Here is a 22,115-nt window from a genome sequence, read left to right as displayed (position 1 = left end):
GTTGCCCTGGGCATTGCAAGGCACTCTTTAGAGAGCTACGGGCTGTCAGCCAGCTGGCAATAAGGCTGCCCAAGACACTGCAAAGGCCAGTAAGTGATTCAGCTTGGCTGACCGAGCTCCTGTTCATGGTTTTTGCACACTGTGAAATGTACGCCTGCCCTCCCTGAGCCTTTTACTGGCCTTTACATCATCTTGCTCAGTTTCTGAACCAAGAGCAGCCAGTCCACTGTAAGTGACTGCAGGCAATCTGAGCCATTGGCCATCACTTGAAGCAGCCAGGCAGCCTGCTATTTTCCCTACTTTGAAACAAGTGGTCAGCCACTTGGAACGGCTGCCCACTTCTTCTAAAGCAAAAAATGAGTAGCCTGGCTGCTCCAATCAGCATGCAACTGTTCCAAGTGGCTGTGAGGGGGGAATCAGCCCCCCCCCGTAGCCACTTGCAGCAGTTGTGTGTTGCTTACAGTGGCTGCCCACTTCTCTTCCCTTTGAAAGAAGCAGGTGGTCACTCTGAGCACCACTTCAAGTGACTGCAGGGAGCCAGTAGATGATGGTGCTGCCCATGTAGGCATGCCTTCTACGGTCATTTGCACCCACTGACCCTCTCCCAGGTACACCAGTGAGTCAGCTTTTATAGGATTGCTCTGTAAATATCTCACCCAGTAAATAAACGTAGTTAACCTAACCCAGTGCACTGCAGGCAACTCGTGGGTCAGTGCTCTTGTGGACAGTCATAATTAATAGGAATGCATCTCCTGTTTTGCCCCTCTGAAAGTATTGGAAGATGCAAATCCAGGCCTGGAATGTGAGCAACAGTGACAAGAGACCTGCTTCACTCGGATGACCAATTTAATAATTGAAGATTAACATGCAGCCAATTAAACATGCCACTCAAATGAGGAATTTCAAGGGACAAAAAAATATGAACTCATGAAATATTAAAGAAGTCATCCATTCATCACCCCACAAATGCAGTGTGCTCTGTACATATGAAAATGAATGATGATAAATAATGTAGTGCTGAAAAAGATTAAGCTTTATTAAAATAATTTCTGGGCCAAGGATTAAGGACAGTACTGGTGAGCTTGTGCTGTGAAGGTCATGGCACTCTTCATCAGTGAAAATTATGACACTTTAATCAGACAGAGAGGCCTATGAATGCTTCTTAGATGTCAGGCTAGGAGGGGATAAGCGTGTGTGTGTGTGTGTGTGTGTGTGTGTGTGTGTGTGTGGAGATAGAGAGAGAGAGAGAAAGAGAGAGTTACGTAATCCTCTGCAGCCCTGTGATTTTATTCCTACTTTCAACTGCATTTCTACACATTGTGATCTCACAGGTTTTTATATGTGAGGGAGATACTGTGATCGTGTGTGATTGGTTAATCATGCTCTTTCCCAGTTGAGTATCTCCCTTCTGGCAATTGAATTGGCTTTGTGCAATTGGTTGCAATATTTATACAAAGACTGCTGCCACATAAGCTTAGTATTGTATAGAAATAATACTCACATGGTTGTGTGTATATGTGATTGTGGAGGGTTGGGAGGGTACACTTTCCTTTCTTGAAAGTATAAGGTGAAGGTATGGTAGTTGCTGGGAGAGGCTTAAGCATCTGTCAGACTCCATCAAAAGAGAGAGAGGGAGAGAGAGCAGTGATGTTACACAATTGAATATGTTAACTGTTCTGTTGAAAAGTGTTGTGCCTGATTGAATGTCAAGTTATATGAAAGTTTTACCAGTAGTGTTTGATATCTGAGGATTCTTTCGTGCGTGCCCAAGCATTACTTTGGGCTGTAATCTTCATGTAATAAATACAGTACTCAGGGTGATCAGATGTCCTCTTTTTCCAGGACATGTCCTCTTTTTTATTCTTGTGTCCTGTAAAAGAAAAATGTCCTCCTTTTCCCTGCTAGCAGGCCCCTGCGGGTAGTGCATAACCTTCTTGTCATTATTAAAAATGTAATAATTATATGCAATTATATGTAATGTAATAAATTATATGTAATATAGTTTTAAATTTAATAATAAGTAATATAGTGTTTAAATTAGCCACATGAAATCAATATACAAGTGTTTTTAACTTTTATTTTGTCATGTCCTACATTTTTCTTGGATGCCCTACATTTTGGGGTGCCTTGTCCTCTTACCATGCATTCCCCAAATAAATACAGCCGACAACAGGTATGGAATTAAAATGGGCCACTTTATTGAATACAACAACATTGCAACAGGGCGACAAAAGGGGTAAACAAAACCCATCCCAAGTGCGGGGTTCTACATGGAGGAAACAGCCCTAGCTGTCACTCCAATCTCATAGGGTGTCCACCCAACTCCAGGCATAACTCAATTGTTATTAAGCCTGCCTCTCAACGTCGCCCAGAGGGTAAGTCAGCTGAACTGCTATGCCTTCAGGTCACCCCTGCAAGGCCACCCCTGCAAATTCGGACAAGGGGCTAGCCAGCCTGCCTCCTCAAGCTGGTCAGGCATCGTGGGAGTGTTTCTGGTTCACCCCCTATCCTTGCTGACTTAGATTGGACACCGAGATGGTCTTCTGCTTACCCACCCCACACTTCTACCACCACACTGGGCCTTCCTTCTTTGCCTCTTAGCCTCAGACTGTTGGCCAAGTGTCTCTTCAAACTGGGAAAGGCCATGCTGCACAGCCTGCCTCCAAGCGGCTGGGTAGACCACAGCTGCGATTCAAGGACATCTGCAAGAGGGATCTGAAGGCCTTAGGAGTGGACCTCAGCAAGTGGGAAACCCTGGCCTCTAAACAAATGAAGCCTGCATAATTCTGGCTTCAAACCCAGGTGAGCCAATGCCCTTTTAAAAATGGCCTGAAACTGGTAAATTGTGAGGGGCGTTGGCTCACCTGGGTTTGAGGCCAGAATTATACGATCATAAATGGCGAAAGAGCGGTATTGTGGTAGGGTGTAGGAGTTTCTAGCAGAGTGAAAAACAAACGGCTGCGCAGCAGAAACTCGAGGCTAATGTCCAAGGCAGTCCTTCAGGAGGCTTGTAAATTGCAAAGAAGCACTCAACATGAAAAGCTGGGTTCCATCTCCAAGGTATATTATATACAAAGGATATTTACCATAACATGGTCGAACATACAGCAACACACATACGGCTTCTCGATTCCTACGTCCCCCCACAGACATGAGCGTTTGTCTGCAGGCTTGTTTTATGCACAAGGCACGCCCACAATCAGGTGCGCAGAGTTAGCAATCAGTAACAGCTGCTACTTGCTACATGCTACAGACAGGCTATTCAAACATAGTGCTTGTCACATTTCCTCCTGTGCACAGGACCTGAGTGATTTCACTGGGTTCAGACCTCAACAAGCGGGCCTGCTCCTGGAGGAGCCAATAAAAAATACTGTTCCATGACAGGTACTGGGCAAAGGTACCACACAGGAGCCCGCTTAAGCTGAATCCACTGCCCATGCCCCGTCTGCTCCGTCTTGGACACCCTCAAGTGAAGGGACAAAATCCCGTGTTCTAAAACACAGTCACCCCATTGAAGTACTCTATCAGGGAAGGCAAGTTTTGACCTAACCAACACTTCACCCGGGCGAAAAGCCCCATAGAACATTGTAAGAGTCACTGTCCTAAACAACAGAGACTCAAAGGCTGAGGAACACATGGCACGAAACTCCATGCTCAGCCCATGCAAAATGGTAGGTGTAATAGGTCGACGCTTATCTGGGCCTGCCGGGGATCTCGTTCTGAGCCCTGCAACCATTTTCTGCACCCTGAACTCTTTGGTGAAATCCTGAATTCCCCAGGCCCTTGACTGAAAAGAAATGGCAGCCAGATAAATGGACATAGACTTACAGGATAGTCCCCTATCACGTAGTCCCAAAAGGAACTGCATAAGAGTATGTGGTGTGAATGGTCCCTGTTCTGGCACCGAAGTTAACCTACAGAAATCACAAAACTCACGAATCTTACTCACGTAGCTGGCTCGGGTAGATGAAGCCAACGATGCCCAGATGGCTTCCTGGGCCTCATTGTACCAAGGTCCCACAGCCATTGGGGCATGGGCTCAGGATCCTGACTGGCCTCAGGAGCGAGCTGCTGAAAACGCTACTCCTGAAATCGAGAGAGAGCATCGGCTATGCTATTTTCAATCCCAGGGACATGTCTGGCTGAGAAAACAGTGTTGATAGCAAGGCACTGCTTAACGAAGACTCTAACCAGATTCTAACCCAGGAGGATTTGGAGGTCTGCATGTTAATTTTGTGGACCACAGCCTGATTATCACACCAAAAGTGAACTGAAGAGTTGGCAAACTCCCCCGCCCACAGATGGACTGCCACAACAATTGGAAAGAGTTCTAAAAAGGTCAAATCCCTGGTGATCCCTTCCTGAACCCAAACTTGTGGCCAAGGAGCTGCACACCAATGTCCTCTAAAGAACACTCCAAATCCCTTACCTCCTGCAGCATCCGAGTGAACCTGAAGTTCAGCTTCAATTAACTGCGAGGATCTCCAAAATGAGATCCCATTGAAATCTTTCAAAAATTCCAGCCACAGTTTCAAATCTTCCCTTATACCCGATGACACCCGATGTCTGTGGGACGGGTGCCTAAGCCCAACCATAGTATCGCATAACTGCCGTACAAAGGCCCTGCCAGGGGCAATGACCTTACAGGCCAAATTAAGGTGCCCACCAGCCTTTGTAATTCTTTTAACGTTAACTTACGGGACCCCAGGGCATTGGTTAACATCCCAGTCAATTTGTCCAGTTTATCCCTAGGCAGGTGACTGGTCTGTGCCACCGAGTCCAACTGAATGCCTAAAAAGGTGAGCTTATTAACCGGGCCCTCTGTCTTATCATGCACCAAAATAACCCCCAGTTGCTACACAGAGCAGAAAAGTCACCCAGAAGCTGAGAACAGTCACCAGTCAATGGAGGCCCCATAAAAAGGAAATCATTGAGATAGTGGGCAGTGGATTACAACCCCGTTCTAAAGCATACAGTCCATTCCAAAAATTAACTAAACGCCTCAAAAACCGAACAGGAAATTGAAAGCGCGTGTGCTCACTCAAGCCCCCTCTCCAGGGAAGCCTCCCTCCCGCTCCTGGCTGAGCATCTGAACCGATCGCTGGCCAGGAACGGACTGAGCTCGTCCAGCGCACGCGTGCTGGAGGAGCTCTCCCGTCCCACCCCCCTTTGGCTAGCCAGCCAATCAGCTGGCAGTAAATAGCTGCTGCCGGCTGACAGCGGGGAAAGCCTGGCAATATTAGCTAGCGCTCCAAAGAGGCACGTTAGAAGCCCTTCTTCAGTTATGATATCTGGTCACCCTGTCAGTACTGCATACATGAATTGACCTGTAAAATGGGGAGATTTAGAGCCCAAGTCTATGCTTGTCTACTCAGAAGTAAGTCCCATTATAGTTAATGGAGCTTACTCCCAGGGATGTGTGGATAGAACTGTAGCCTTAGGGCTCAATCCTATCCAACTTTCTAGCACCGGTGCAACCGCAATGCAGCCCTTAGATAAGGGAACAAATGTTCCCATACCTTGAGGAGGCCTCTGTGAATGCCTCCCCACCACAGGACACAATGCACACCCCATTGACACGGCTGCACCAAAACTTCCACCAAACTTCCATCAAAAACCAGAATTAAGGTTTAAATGCCCTTAGTAGGTCTCTGAAGGGCTGGAGCAGGTCACACATGGCCTCCTTCGACCATCAGAAGGCCCCTGAACATGGAGGGGGCAGCATTCTGTGGTCCTGGCCCCAGGTGGCACAGGGGCCAGGATTTACCAGTGGTATGAATAACAATTTCTTGAGAGGAACAGCAGGACAGAATTGTTGCTCTCATACCCTACTTGTAGACCTCCTGGGATAGATGTTGGCCTTTGAACTTGGAGGATTTCTTACCCCATGCAGGAGCTTAGTGTGAAGGCAATTTTTGCACTGAATAGGAAGGGAAGGGACTTTGCTGGCAAGTAGATGACTGGTTTTATGGAATCCTGATGAAAGTTACATGTTTAACCACATTTCAAAACAGACTGAAAAAATATCGGATGAATATTCCAATTCTTTGGTTGTAAGAAGCTTTCAGAGATGGAGGAAGTTCATTGTTCCCATTCTAGCAGCTACTAAAGAAAATGTGACATTTTTCTGTCAAAGTTGGAGAAGAAAGGAGACAGGTGGCTGTAGACCAAGTAATGCAATTATCATCAGGGAAAGAAAGAAAAAAAATCTCACTGAAATACAAATAATTGAGTCTTCTCCAAAGCAGTTCTTTAACTCAGTTATTTTTCTTCTCTGCTGACTTTAATTAAGAAAGCCTTTGGCTCTTATAATACGGGTGAAACTGGTGAACATTTTATACCTATAATATATATTAAAGCAAATTAACTAATTGATTTAATTGTATCTAGTTCATTTTTTGTTCCTCAGGTATCAAGGAATGGTCCATCATCCTGCCTAAGTGATAATTTTGTTCTCGAGTTTTTATTTACAGCAATTGATATCCTTTTTTAATTGTAATGGTCAGAAACTGGCTACTTTAAGCTAAAGGACAAAGAAAGAGGAAGGAAGGGAAGCATTATTGGGGGGGAGGCCACAGTGAGAAAAAGAGAAAGCAAAAGTCTTGCAGAATTTATTTCTTTTAGTAAGCTCTGTGCTTAGCCGTTCTAGACTATAAAGTTTGCATCTGCATTTAAACAGCCTGTAAACGTCAAAAATCAAATCTGAGTTATGGCAAGCAATCCTAGCTGGCTTTGGGGGAAGCGAGAAACCAGCACAGCAAATCCCAGCAATAAGTGCACACGTCTGTGATAGAACAGGTTAACACTGCACAAGAGTTTGAATCAAATACCGCTGTACTGGAGTGTTCAGGCCAGGCAGACATGGGCAAGATATCAACTGGGCAGGACAGATTTTGTCAGCTTGCCCTGGGATGAGCAAAAGACACATCTAGAGTTTTTGAAAGCATTCTTCCCAGAGAGCTCAAAATATCAAACTCCCCTTCTCGAGTGTTTGGGAGTAGGATCAGGTCAAGTATGAGAGGTCAAGCATGAGTGTGCCCCAAATCAACTGCTCACAAGGTTCATTTTTCCCCCCAGTTGAACTGTTGCAAGTGATCATCACTTGCAAAAATTAACCCCTTGTGGGTGCATTTATTTATTTATATTTATACAGGTATTTACATACCGCCTTTCTTTGGTCGTCTGATTTCTCCTCAGACTTTAATCCAAGGCGGTTTACATAGGCAGGCTGTTCTAAACCCCATAGGGATTTTTACAATTAAATAGTTCTAGTCTTTCATAGACCTCCTTGTTCCAGCTGGATTCCTTCCTGGTCTGCCCTCTCTCTGGCCCTTCACCTCCCACACGCCACTTGACGGCAACTCCTCTCTGCCACTGAGGGTCAGCTCATCAGTATATCAGCGTGTCGTCAGTTCTCGGGTACTTCTGGTTGTTTCGAACTGGCAGCCTCAGATCTTCAGGCATAAAAGGCAGCAGCTCTACCAACTGAGCCAGACCTCCTGCCCATTCCAAGCTTTGTGACCAATTGAATTGATGGTTCAAAAGAGGCTCAAACTTGTGCAGTCTTCTGCTTGGAACATGCACAAAACTGTGACTCAATTTCATATCCAACGCTCTTGAATCTGGATCATTGGATGATATGCAGTAGACAAGGACACAATTTCTACTGCAGAAAGTGCTTTGCGATTGCTCTGTTTGAACATTCTAAACCTTGGGGAACCCTGCAGAGGGCTGCATGGGGCTCCCCACAACTCCTGCAATGTGCTGCAGTCCTAAGCAGCCCCCTTCACCCCCCCCCCAGCAACACAATCCTGGGGATCGCTTCGCAGTCCTCGCCCCCTTCCCCTCCAAGACTTACCTTGGGAGTAAAACTCCTGACAAGTTTGAGAACCACTGCACTAGGCAATTGACTCCACCCATGAGCCACTATTTTACATCTGGCCTGTCTTAAAACTGTTATCCTACACCTGGCCCCAATTGGTGAACTATGAAATTCAAGTGAAAAAAACAACATGGATCCTCTTACAAACCTGAACTCTGCCTGTCACAGTGTTACGCACAGAATGCTAAGAGACAAAGCTTATCTAAAAAATATAGTATCTATAATCAGCTTAGATTCTCAAACTTTTTAGCACTGGATCCCAGTGCTATCTATCTATCATGACCCACTAGACAAAAACATAAAGAGTACAGTATTTGCTAGACTCTCCCTAGAAATGGAGTTCAAAGACTGTCCCCCCCAAACATTTACAGTCATTCCAGGATACCCAGAAAGCTTAACTGGAGAGCAAGTTATGCAGTTAGGGACTTCCAGACCAGACAAAAGGTTGAAACTGGGTTCACAGGGGATCTACAGCATGCCAATTACTAGAGAAAATTGGAAAATGGGGCATTTTAATTTGGGGGTTTGAAAATTACCTCATACCACAGGTTAGCTTTCTCACTAACAATTTTCTCCTGCAAGTCGAACAAGTGTGTACAAAGTTGTTTGTTTATTTTAAATGTTTTGAAAACTTTTTGCAACCCACTAAAAATTGGTTCACGATCCACTGGTGGGTCCCAACCCACAGTTTGGGAACACACTGGTCTAGAAAATAAGAAGCTTGAGGAAGCTGTTATAGAAAATGCTTGTTGGGTATCTCCCCTGTATTGTTGGTTTTTAATAGATAAGTTGTTGTTGTTGTAATAGCATCATCAGTGTGCATGTGCTTTACAAGAGGATTGAAGGCAAGTTCTTGCCCAAGGTGCTCACAATCTAGAACAGACACAAGGAAGATGACAGACAAAAAGGAAGGAGAGTAATGGCGGGGAGCGAGGAGGAAAGGAGTATGCGATCACCTCATGTACACATACCTACACTTACTTAGAGTATTTATTGTTTATTCTTCACATTTTTATATTACCCTTCCACCAAGAAGCTCAGAGTGGTGTACATGGCTTCTTCTCTCCTTTTGTCCTCACAACAATCCTGTGAGGTAGGCAAGGCTGAGAGATGGTGACTGACTCAAGGTCACCCAGGGAGCTTCATGACTGAGTGGGGGTTTGAACCAGGATCTTCCTGGTCTAAGTTCAACACCAGAACCACTACACCATCCTGGTTCTTTACAGTAAAGCAGTAGTGTCACAAGAGGAATGATGGGGGTGGGCTGCCCTCATTGATGCCCCCCAGATAGAGGTGTGCCACCATACCACCCTTTGGTGCTCTTTGGGATGCTTTAGGTTCAGCCACTACATACACTCACCATTGATCATGTTTTTGCACTCACCAGCAGGAGTGTGTGGCAGCTGGGCTCAAAGTAGCCCAAACATTGCTGAAGGGAGGCAGGCTTTCGCATTTAAATCAATGTGAGAGCTCAGTAGGTCAGGTGTGATGTGATTACATCATTATGTCACCCCCAAACTTCCAGGACATGGAAGCTCTTTCAGATAAGTGTCACCATCCTCCTCAGGGACACCTGTGGAGTAAAGGTACAATTAATGGAAAGCAACAGAGAGAGGAAGCATGACAATCTGTTCTGTTTCTCGCTTTCACTCCCTCTCTCTTCCTGGCTATCTCCGATAACTTAGTAACTTGGTTCTTTCCTAACCAGGGCCCTTCTGCTACTGTGACAACATCTTTGTCCCATGTTTCCTGGACATTCCATATTTCACTGTCCTTTCTGGAGCACCAGACTCTTACAGGGAAGACGTTAGCATATGCTTGTGGTCACCTCTGAGGCGGGCTGCCGACAGCGTTTCTGTGGATGAGACTAGACATAACTCATTTCCAAGTAACCTTAGCACATGAATAATTTCTGCTACCCAAACTCCTATAAAGCACCCTGGGGTGAGGGCGGAGGGAGAGGGAGTGGAAGAGGTTAAGCGCCAGAATTGCTGAAGTTTGACCCTGCCATAAATCTCCACTTGGCTCTTGCTTTATGAGAACATTCAATGGAAAAGTAATTCCCTCTCTACTTGCCTTGCCTTTACAAGTCATTTAATCGCTTCTGACTGATTGCTGTCATACCTGAGATTATAGAAGCTTTCCTGAAGGCTTCCGTGGTATTTCAAGTCTCAGTCAGTTATGCTAGAACTGCCAGTGTTTACAAACAGAGGATGGACAGAGGTTACATGTACTTTAGAAACACAAAAAAGCAAGCAAGCAAACAACACTCCCACTATGAGCTGTTACTGCTCAGGTTGCCTCATACGTGGAAAAGGAATCCCACACAATGCAATGTAATTGAACATGGGCATATTTTAGGCTTACAGAAGTGATGATCTTTGCTACAGCCTTGGGAACTACCAGGGCAAAATGGTGGCTTGGGAGATAAACCATCTCAAAAATGATAGCATGGGTTGCAGGTCCTGTCTCAAAATGATGGCTTGTGCTGTAATTGATATGTTTAGTTGCTTTTACACACACCTATACACTCAAATGAGCAGTACACTCTGCACAGTATTCTGTTCTTGCTACGAACAAGGCTGGAGTCATAGGAGCTTGCGAGGACACAAGATTTAAAAAAAAAAATTCAAATCACCAAGAGGTCTTTCCCAGCCATGTTACCTGCACCTTCCCTAAAAACTCTGGAGGTTCCAATGAGTGAACAAGGCAAAAGCCTTAGACCATATGTGCTCATACTGTGGAGGTTCTGTTTAGCCATGGTGACTTGCTTTTTTTGCTTGCTGAAATGTTGGCTGGTGGTGAATATTGAGAGGGCAGCTTTGATCTTCAAGTGCCTTGTATTAGACAGGCATAGAAATACAAATTAGAGAATAAATTTCTCAAGGTTAGGAAATTATGGCCCTGAAGAATGTTCAGATATGCTAAAAGACTGAACTCATTAATTCTCGCTAAACATCTTTCTTATTGAGCAAGGCCTCCAAGTTTAATATCAGCTATAAGTTAATATTTGCAGCCGCAATTCAAATGTACTTGATTGGAGACTTAATAGATCTTTCTTTTTATATTTGTTTTTGCTTCCCTGGGGCTTGTTTTTTCTTTAAAGTACAAACTGACAGTCCAAAGCGTAATTAGTTATGATGAGTACTGCAGCCAGCAGTCTACCCTTCATGATCCCAGCTTCCCCGAAGTTGATTTATTTCGATCACAATGAATCAAAGTTCTTAGTGATTCTTGGGCTGCACTAATTTACTCCCCCCACCCCATTCACAAACTTCAAAAAGAAAGAAGTTAGAAGTAGGAGTAACAGGGTCCTGTTCACCTGACCTAAAGGGCTACTCAAGAGGTGGAGTGGGGAGGGTGTGCAGTCCTCCCTCATCTATTTCAATGTGTTCTTCTGCAACTAGTAGCCCAAGTTAGCTTCTGTCCATTGATGATGTAGATTGTAACCCAGCCTGTAGAACTGTAGCTGAGTTCTTTTCTAAGTAAAAAGCAAGACCATGGCAATACTTTGTAAGCTCCACCTGAGTGTGCAAAGCACTTTACATACATAATCTTTTGGCATCCTTAACAGCAACTCTGTGATTTAATAGTGTGTTTCTGGGTGACATCCAAGGTTATTGTTAATTACTTGTAAAGTCCCACTATTTAGGGTGTAAACTACTTTATGAACTCTCTTTCTCATATAAATATTCTTGATAATTATGCTGAGGGCAATATGCTGAACACACAAATTCTTGTGCATGCTGATCAGAAAGAGAGAAATATCATTGGATCAGTAAGAGAGAAATATCATTGGATCAGAAAGAGAGAAATATCATTGGATGTACCACATTTTTTTTTAAGTTTAGACAGTTGTGCAAAGAACATCCCGGGATCCAGCAAGATTTTTCTCCACTTCTGCCCTAGGGATGCTCCTCCCCTGCAGAGGTGAAACTGGCAAGGTTTTTGGGACTCCATGTCAGTTTCATCTCTATAGCATAGAGCAGTAGTTCTCACACATTTAGCACTGGGACCCACTTTTTTAGAATGAGAATCTGTCAGGAACTACCAGAAGTGATGTCATGACCGGAAGTGACATCATCAAACAGGACAATTTTTAACAAGCCTAGGCTGCACTCCTACCCACACTTACCCAGGAGTAAGTCCCATTTACTATCATTGTTAAAAGAATATACATAGTAGTTTGTTAAAAGTACTGTAACATTTCCACCAATGCAGTCACATACCATGGTAGCATCAAGTCTAATATATTAAAAATAAAATATTGAAATGAATGGGGACCCACCTGAAATTGGCTTGTGACCCACCTAGTGGGTCCTGAGCCACAGTTTAAGAAACACTGGCATAAAGGGAGGGAACTTGTGGTGCAGTCACTACTCTTTGCAGCCTTGGCACTGCATGTCAATAATGTGTGATTAGCACTGAAAATATAAATTTGTAGCGTCATGAACAACCAAGAATGTAGCCCACGCATTTGTGCATATTCAATGCCATTGTATGTGTGCCAGCCCTCCATTATAATGCACATCAGTTTGCAGAAGGGTTCTTTCAGGTCCTTTTTCTTGTCACTTTGCATGCCCAGGTGTTGTTTGGAAAAGAAAAGGTATTTGATAGACTCCACTTGCTTTCCTCCGATCTTTCAGCTTGAATGTGGGGAGGGGGGTTTGGGGTATGAAAGGGCACAAAGTTGTCCCTACCTCAACTTAATTTGTTACCTTTCACAGCAGCAGTGGTAGTTTTCCCTGTGAGCATCTCAGTGGCATTCCCCCAGCCAGCTATTGGCTGCCTCTACCTCCCCCCCCCCCCACTTGGCATGTAACATTGTGCTGTGGGGAAAGGTGAAAGCTCCCAGCCACTAAGAGAAGCTCTACTGCCTTTGCTAAGACCCTCCATTACCCCCATTTCCCCTTCCTATGACAGTTGCCCAAATGCCCTCCAACTTCATTGCCTACAAATGGGTAGGAAGGAGCAGAATGTGGGGTGATGAATTTCAACTCAGTTCTGAGCAGAGCCAGACTTAGGAGCTGCAGGGGCTCAGTGCAAAACATTTTTGTGCCCCCCTCACCCTGCAGGGCCCCCTACTCACAAGGATGAATGACAGCAGTAAGGCTCCCAGCATCGGTGTTAGGTGTTACCACCAACTTCTGGGTGGTGCAATTTCTAGCCAATCAGACCCAGGGGTGGGCAGGAGGGCTGGCCAGCGGCAATGCTTCACTCGCTATGCTCTTGTCGCAATGCTCGACATGGAAGGTTCCATGCTGAAGTGTCAGCTATAAGGTGAAGTGGTGGCTGTGGCTGCAGGCTCTCCTCTCACTGCCCCAGTGCGAGACCCTCCAGGCATAGCGCCCAACTTGACCAAATTGGTCAAGTTGCCTTAAGGCCAGCCCTGATTCTGAGCAGATAGCGCTGTACTGATGGCACTTTCACAGTGAGCTTGAGATAATTATCTGACAGAAGTACAGTTCTGCTGATTGTGCATATATTAACTTGCTCCTCATTTCAATAGTGTGTGTATGGGTATGTATCTGTATTGTATTGTTTAACACAATAATTTTTGCAAGCTGTTGTTTGCTGCCTCGGAAGCCAGCTGCATTTGATTGATGCCCAGAATGGAAGCATTTATAAAATGACACCAAATTAGAAATAGTCAGTTTATGAGTCTTGGGAAATGAATCTTTTATGAAGAATAAAACTTTATGATGGAGTAATGCCAGGGAGATACACATCTTCAATTTAATACATTTGGATGAATTCTAGGCTATAGATCCTTTTGAAATATGAACCCAGCTACATAAGCACAGACCAAAACCCATTGATCTTCATGTTATTACCTCTTTAGGAAATGCAGGTTTAAAGAAAAATCTTGTTGGAGTCACAGTGAGGGACCTGAAAAAAAAAATGCGTGTGTGTTCATATGACTAGGAAAATGCTGCCTGTTCCCCAAGGTCGATTGCAATTGGAGGCCTGTCTTTGCCTCATTCCTATTGCGCTTGAGGCAAGGTGGGTATTTGGGGCCCAAGGATTTGTGGGCATGTGGGCAGGAGGTGCTCTTATGCAATAACTGGGGCTGGTCCTGTTTGGAGCCTAATGTTGCAGAGGTGAGGAAGCCTCAACCACCTGACCAAAGAGCAGTGGCAATGAACTGACAATTAATCTGTAAAACTCCTTGTCACAAGATGTGGTGATGATGTCGTGCTTAGATGCATTTAGAAGGGGATTGGGCAGATTTATGAAGGAAAAGTCCATCACAGGTTACAAGCTAGGTATAGGCAACATTCTGGTTTTAGAAGTAGACTACCAAATAATGCCGAGTGCAAGGGAGTGGTGACAGGATGCGGTATCTTGTTGTCTTGTGTGCTCCCTGAGGCATCTGGTGGGCCTCTGTGAGATACAGGAGGCTGGGCTAGATGGGCCTGTAACCTGATCCAGCAGGGCTTATGTTCTTATGAGTAGGAATTGTGGCTCATCGTATGATTGATTAAGATTTTTTTCTTCTTCTTTCTATTGTTCTGATGATTTATCATGGTCAAGTTAGGGCAGGCTTGGTCACAATGGGCAGGTCCAGTTTGAGAGGGATGTTATCAGGGGAAACTGGATGAACACCTAAGGATTGGTCAAGGAGGTCTTGAATCTAGTCCCTGAGGCTTCACAACGTTGGAGGACTGGGGTGTGACTCCATTGAGCAATGGCTGCAGAGTCAACCGCAAAATTGAATGGCTTGAGGGTGGTGATGTAATCCTGAGTTATCTCAATTGTGGAGTTGGTGGTGGTGATCTGAGATCACAACTGGATGTCCTATATTCAGGGTGAGGTCACCCAGAAGGAGGAGGGCAGGATCATTTATCCTAGCTCACAAGTCGGAACCTGCACTGAAAGAGAGATGAGGTGATAGGAGAGCTGCGATGCCTTGCATAATTGTGGTCCCCCCCGTCCCGATACGGAACACTTTTCCATGAGAGATTCAAGACCTCTCCCCATCAAACTTTAAGAGATTATTTAAAGACATGTGTTTTTTTGTTTTGTTTTTTTTCTGCTCAGTCTCAATTCTTGATACTGTAATTTGAGCACATACACACAAGTATCCTGAAATCCGCCCTCCAAAAATGATGTCTATTCAGATGCTGGACTTCTTTTGTAAGAAGGTGGGGGCAAAATTGCAAATAGAAGTTTCACAGAAGTTTTCGTGTCAGCTTCCAAACTATAACAATATAACACCCCCAAAACATTCCCATTTTGCTTGGAAGTAAATTTCAAACCAAGTAAAAAGGAGAGTTCAGAGAACATCCTTTCAAGCCCAGGTAATCAAAGGTGATTTATTTATTCTTTTTCACTTCAAAATAAATAACAGTTTCTCCACCTTTTTTCCCCCTGCTGAGGCGTCAAATCAAATTGGTGAACATAAATAAGGGATAGGATGACCTTTGCACTGCTGTGTGTGGGGTTCAGTGGGCTAGTGCTGAAAGGACACAGCAAAATCCACCTCTCTATGTCAAGCTGCCTGGAGTTTAATCACTAGTGAAAAAGCCCTGGATGCTGTCAGATCTCTCTTATATTTCTCAAGGGTGTCACAGTGCCTGAGGTGTCAATGAAGCAAAGCATTAGAAATCTTATTGTCAAGGTCACTACAACAAGAAGAAAGAACCTGCGGGAGAAAATTAAACAAACACAATGGAGGGGGGTGAGAAATGGAGAGGTCTGGGAAGAAAGCAGAAGAAAATAAAGTCTTGGTAGCCTTCTGAGCTTCTCTGCTGAGGAGGAATACCCATTAGCCGTTCTGGAAGGCAAACCCTTCTTGAGCTATAGTTGTTAGCTGCTTCTGTTTTTACCAGAGGGCTGAATTTAGGGGCAACCCTGGAGGAAGGAAAGATGACTTTCCTTGGGGCATTCGGGCATTTAGGTTATCCTTAAAACAAGGGGCAAAAAAACTTCTGAGAGGAACCAAACTTGTTTGCATTCACTTACGTGAGGCTTGGAAAAAAGAATACAGTGGGCACCTGGCATCCACTGTCTTGGAATCTGTAGATTCTAGCAACCACAGATGCTTCCCCATGCTCACAATACCTCCAAGATGTGACTGGAAGCAACTTCCGGTTTGCTTCCATGACTTGTGGTCACGTCCAGGAAGTTTTATGAGATCCTGAGGGGCTAGTTGTGGACCAGTGTGACCTCCGGAAGGCCCAGAGTGACCTTCAATTAAGTGATTGCAGTGCTGAACTTGAGCATCTGCAGATTTTGTTGTCTACGGAGTAGGGGGGACTGGAACCAGTCCGTGTGTGTGTGTGTGTGTGTCGTTGTATTCCAGATGATAATGGAATACAATAATGGAATGGATATGGATAATGGAATGGAATGGATAATTACCATTCCGTGGTAATGTGTGTGGTTGTATTTCAGGTGATATGTGCACATCAGTTGACGTACTGTACAAACATAATCTTTATGCAATTGTATGTACAAGATTGCTTTTCTGCAGTGTTTTACCAATGTGCTGGTGAGCATCAGTACTATAAAGAATAGAAAAGAGACAAATGAGCTGAAGGAAGAAATACTGAATGTGCAACTTCTGGAATTGATTTGAAAAATCTTTCTAGCTAAATGGGAATTCAGGGGGAATGGAAACCAGGGACAAGTGAATCTATGAGATGATGGAATAAAAAGGGGGGAAATTTACTCAGCCCCATTCAGCTATATGAGAAGGAGAAAATATTGTTATCATTTTGCACAGGATCCAATTGTTCTTTCTGATATTCCAGAATTCCCCCATGCCTACTTCGAATTGGAAGATAATTTCAAGAGTGTTGTTCTATATTAAGAAAGCCCTAAGTGGGAGTTAAGGAACTAAAACTGCAAATAGGGAGAGCTAACTCAAACAAATTGGACTGCTAGATTTGGAAGAGGAGGAGAAGGCCTTTAGGCCTGCAGGGTTAATAATCTCCTGCTTTTTGTAATTAGAACTTGCTCACAGCGGGGGATGTTTAGGCAGTAGAAGAATATGCCTAATGAAGTGGGTATGGAAAATTCATTAAAGCCTCCTAATTGAGTTTATAGAAGTGCATGGATGACTGAAGAGAAAGGCCTTTGTTTGAGAGCCTTGGGCTCCAAGCCCCACTGTGTATCCTGACTGTATATTGCTGGGGAGTAACCATCAAGAATGTCTTCTTGCATGTCTTGGTTTTTTCTGACTTGCTGCATGGATGAGATATTTTAAAGGGTGCCCTCCACTGGTCTTGGAGACCACAATGGATCAATCCTTCATACTGGGTGTTCTGTTTGGTATGTAAGGGCTGATGTTATGAACTAGATCAGCGATGTCAAATGTAAGGCTGGATATGACCTTCGGAAGCTTTTTATTCGGCCCTCTTGATAATTGGTCTCTCCCATCACCACCATCAGCTACTGACAGTGTCAAATTGACACTGACAGAAGCGGCACTGCTGAAAGGGCAGCCCGTGTGATAATTGGGCTCGCCCATTTCTTGAAAGCATGATCAGGGTTTGCATATTTTCTCTTCTGTAATTTGCAGCTAATGTGTTCCTAAGTGAGAACAAAGTACTTATTTCTGGTCATCATCTGCTTAATGATATCACTTCCTGCCCTCAGCAGGTGCCATGAATGCTATTTGACCCACTGTATTAAGTGAGTTTGATACCCCTGAACTAGATGACCCCCTTGCATTTATTTCACGTTGCCTCTTAAGCTATCACACATGTGTTTGTCTCACTCTTTGCATATGCTGTGGAAAGCTGCATCCAACTGGGGTCTCCATATGTGAATAACAGTAGATTGTAGATTGTAAGAAAATGGAAGGAATCCATTCACCTGGTGAGACCCAGGGACCATAGTGTAGTTAGACACAGAATGGTAAATTTCCAAAGCTGTCTGCAGGCATTTAGGGTTGCTGGGGACACCAGTACAGGAGGGAGGCAAATGGGAGTATGCTAGTATCTGTGGCTCTATGACAATGTGCTTACTGGCCATGCTTCAAGACATCCTTGTATTCTGCACTGAATGGGTAAATAGTGTTCCTCCATGGACTGGTTCCAATGATACTTAAATTGCCTGATCGGTCCCACAGAATTAATGGAATAGCATGCATACCATCCTGGGCTATCCCCTGAGACTAGAGAGTCTGAAGCTACTTTTCTTAATTGCATGAAGAGGCACTTCATCTAAACCAGGGCTGCCCAAACCCTGGCCCTGGGGCCACTTGCGGTCCTCAACGCCTCTCAATGAGGCCCTCAGGGAGCCCAGTCTCCAATGATCCTCTGGCCCTCTGGAGGTTTGTTGGAGCCCACACTGGCCAGACGCAACTGCTCTCAGCGTGAGAGTGACTGTTTGACCTTTCGTGTGAGCTGTGGGATGAGGGCTCCCTCCACTGCTTGTTGTTTCATGTCTGTGATGCAGTAGTGGCAGCAAAGGAAAGACCAGCCTTGCTTTGTGCAAGGCCTTTTATAGGCCTTGAGCTCTTGCAAGACCTTCATTCATTCATATAAGTTCATCTTTAATATATTCATTTATGTAAACTTATGTAAATTTATTCAAATTTGAAATTTAAATTAATTCCTTTTTTTCCCCTGGCCCCCGACACAGTGTCAGAGAGACGATGTGGCCCTCCTGCCAAAAACTTTGGACACCCCTGATCTAAACCATACTACCTGTGGACATGTGGCCAGGCATATTGGTATCTTGAAAGTTCTTAAGTTGAATTATGTTCCTAAGTATCTATCTGTGTATCTAAGTGGTGTTCTTGTAAAGAAAGTTGAACTTTTTGTTTTGTAGTAGCCCTAGAGATAACTTGAAATCATGTTTATCATTGTGGTTTAACTTCCACTAAACTGCATAGTTTAATCAAAAGTCTATCAGATCTTTGTTGGCGGTTTGTCACTCCACATGGAAATAACAAACATATGTGGTGATTTTGTGTTAAGACACAGGCTTTTTGGAGGAAAATGGTTGCATGATAATTGAAATTATGGATTATTAGACACCTGTCTTACACCTACAGTTTGTATTAGAATACAGGTGGAGTCTATTTATCCACGTTAGTTCCATTCCATGACTCGGCGCGATTAACAAAAAATGCGTTGTGCTGAATTCCATAGAGTTACGCAAATATGCTGCAGTGTACACTTCCAGATGGAAGGAAACTAAGGCAGCTGTTATCAATCCCCTCCCCTCCGTACTCAGCCCTCCCCGTTGCCAGCTGCCAGGCTTCTTTCACAGTTGGGATGCTGATCTTTTAAGAGTCCAGCCCTATGCGTTTCTACTCAGAAGTAAGCCCCATTCCAGTCAATCCCAATCCCAATCCATTCCTAGGAAAGTGTGGAGAGGATTGTAGGCTATATCTCATGCTTTGCTTGGTGGGAAGGCTTGCTTGTGTCGGTGATTGCCTGAACCATGGGTGGGGGGGGGGTTTGCTTGTGTTGGTGATTGCCTGCACCATCTCATTGTGGGGGGGGGGAGTTTGGCAAATGCTCCCTGGGTTTTTTAAAGCAATCCCCTCTGTTGGTGCCACACCTGCCCCTGTGTGTGTGTGTGTGTGTGTGTGTGTGTGTGTGTGTGTGTGAGAGAGAGAGAGAGAGAGAGAGAGAGCACTCCACCTTGCTGCACGTGTTCTGGCTACAGAGATTTTCTGCCCCCCCCCTTCCCCTCTTCAGCCTCTTTGCTGGCTCAGGGGCTCCAGGAGTGTTACTGTTCCTTTGCAAGGGGAACCTCTTCCAGGGCTCCAGGGCTATTTCCCTGCATGGGAAATAGCCTGCATTGCATTGCAGAGCCTTTTTTCAGTGTTTTGGGCTGCCTGGAAATGGAGCGAGACACCAGTGCAGGGCAAAGGAGGCAAAGGTGTGTGTGACTTTAAGTTCCCCCACCCCATTCGCATTGAGACAAATCTGCAGATAAAAAATCCGTGGATAAATAGGCTGTACCTGTACTTTGAAGATGTTGTATCAGCTGACTGTGATGAGATAATAGTTCAATTGTGCCAGCAAGGCTAGCTAATAGATGGAGAGATACCTCTCGGCCCACATTTAAGGTATGACTGAACAGGGCATGGAATTCATTGCTCTTGATAAAAGCTTATTCACCTTGTCACGTTTAGGGAAGAGAGGGAGGTTTGATAAGAGAAGGAATTATTGTCTATATTACAATGAAAACTTGTCATTAGAAATATCTTAGGAACCTTTAAATTCTGATATAAATAATAATTCTATTGTATCACTTTGAGAATTGAAGTTTATGGGGAGTTAATCACCCTTTTGCCTTGTAATACAATAATATAGTTGATATTTTGGGGATAATAAATGATCTTTTTTATTATTATTTTTTTCTCTCAAATCAAATGGAGTAGATTTTATGTTATTTTTAAAACATTGATTTCACTAGATCAGAGGTTCCCAAACTGTGGGTCAGGATCCACTGGTGGGTTGTGATCTAATTTTGCCAAAGGGTGATGGAAAGATCAGGCTGTTCAAGAATCAGATACTGTAGCTACTACTTACGATGCAAAGATTTCAACAATGACATCCTTGCCAGTTACTTCTGGGTTGGGAGGCCAGATGCGACGTTTCAAACACCAGTAAGAGGCTCAGGATGGATGGGGGGGTGCTTTTCCAGTGCAGAAAAGTGTGCTTTAGAGCTCTGCCCACTGAACCGAACCTCCTACAACTGCTAGTTGTGTTGCATTCCTGGTCCCACTGCTGGGCAGCAGATGTCCAGGTGACACCATCTCACGTGCCACTGGTGGTACCTGTACCACTGGTTGAGAAACACTGCCATTGAGTGTTGTTTAGAAAAGTGGGTCCTGGTGCTAAAAAGTTTGGGAACCACCGCTCTAAAGAGGGGGAAGTGTGCAAGTCTCTAAATTGCTCGTACCTGCTTCATTGTTCCTTGCCAAGACATTTTTTTTTTTTCATGAAAATCTTTCTCCCCAGGAAGTACCGTGATGAGTGTGACTGCATTTGATGCTGATGACACAGCAACAGACAACGCTCTGCTGAGATATAATATTCTTAAGCAGACTCCAGACAAGCCATCACCAAACATGTTCTATATTGACCCGGAGAAAGGAGATATTGTCACAGTCGTGTCGCCAGCCATGTTGGACCGTGAAGTAAGTTGTCAGATTTTCCATTCATGAGTGGATGCAATTCAGAAACAAAGACTGTGAGGGTGATTAGTCTACATGTTCTTTTTTCCCCCCTTTGCTTCTTTGCCTTGTGTCAATTCATCAGATTTTGTTGTTTGATATCTGAACATCTTGCTGATGATAGGCATGTGCATTAAAAAAAACTTGGAATTTGAAATACACTATAACATACATACATACATACATACATACATACATACATACATACATACAATTTGCCATACTCTGTATATATTTAATTTGGATCCTGCACAGTGAGTTTCAGGAACCTTTGAAATGCCTTGTTTGTTTTAGAACACCCATTTATTTTAAATAATTAATTATTTTATGAGTACGGTGGCCATCATTGTTTCCTGGTAGTGACTATTAATTGCTTATTTTATGAGTACCGTGGCCACCATTGCTTTGCAGTAGTAACAATTATTTTATGTGTATGATGACCACCATTGTTTCATGGTAGTGATTATTAATTACTTATTTTATGAGTACTGTGGCCACCGTTGCTTCGTGGTAGTGATTATTCATGACTTATTTTATGAGTATGGTGGCCACTATTGTTTTGTGGTAGTGACTGTTGATACAAACATTGGTGACTTAACTACTGGAAATAGATGATGGGCGTTTCTTGTCTTATCTGTGACATTTGAAAACTGTAAATGCATAGGCCTGCAGAGGATTATTAAGATGATCGGGGGTCTGGAAAAACAAGTCACATGGGGAAACAGTGAAGGAAGTGAGTACATTTAGCCTAGAGAGACATAATTGTACTAAAGGCCTGTAACATAGAAGAGGGCAAAAACTCTTTTTTTTTCTTTTGCTTCCCCAATGGGCAGGGCTAGATATAATGGATTTAAGTTACAGGAAGGGCAGTTTCAGCTGCATATGAGAAGAAGCTTCTTAATGAGAAGAGTAACTCAACAATGAACCCAAGCTGACTTTCCTTTGTTGGAGGTCTTCAAGCATAGCCATCTGTTGGGAATGCTGCAGTTCTGGATTTCTTGTAGTGAACAGGTGGATGGACAAGATGTCCTGGAAGGTCCCCTCCAACCCTCCTTTCTTAGAGTCACAGGGACTTACATTATACTA

At 44.1% G+C, this 22,115-nt stretch overlaps 1 protein-coding gene across 1 annotated transcript in view; it reads left to right on the top strand.

The window, feature by feature from the left end:
• Positions 1 to 22,115, top strand: part of CDH13 (cadherin 13) — a 532,075-nt gene that overhangs the window by 318,410 nt on the left and 191,550 nt on the right. The window contains 1 exon segment of the mRNA XM_066637955.1: positions 20,815 to 20,993. Coding sequence (XP_066494052.1) covers positions 20,815 to 20,993 — 179 coding nt within the window.

This window comes from Tiliqua scincoides, chromosome 9, assembly GCF_035046505.1.
Source record: "Tiliqua scincoides isolate rTilSci1 chromosome 9, rTilSci1.hap2, whole genome shotgun sequence".
Classification (NCBI taxonomy): Eukaryota; Metazoa; Chordata; class Lepidosauria; order Squamata; family Scincidae; genus Tiliqua; species Tiliqua scincoides.
Note: the sequence above shows the minus strand (reverse complement) of the source record. Positions and strands in the feature narration are given on the sequence as shown.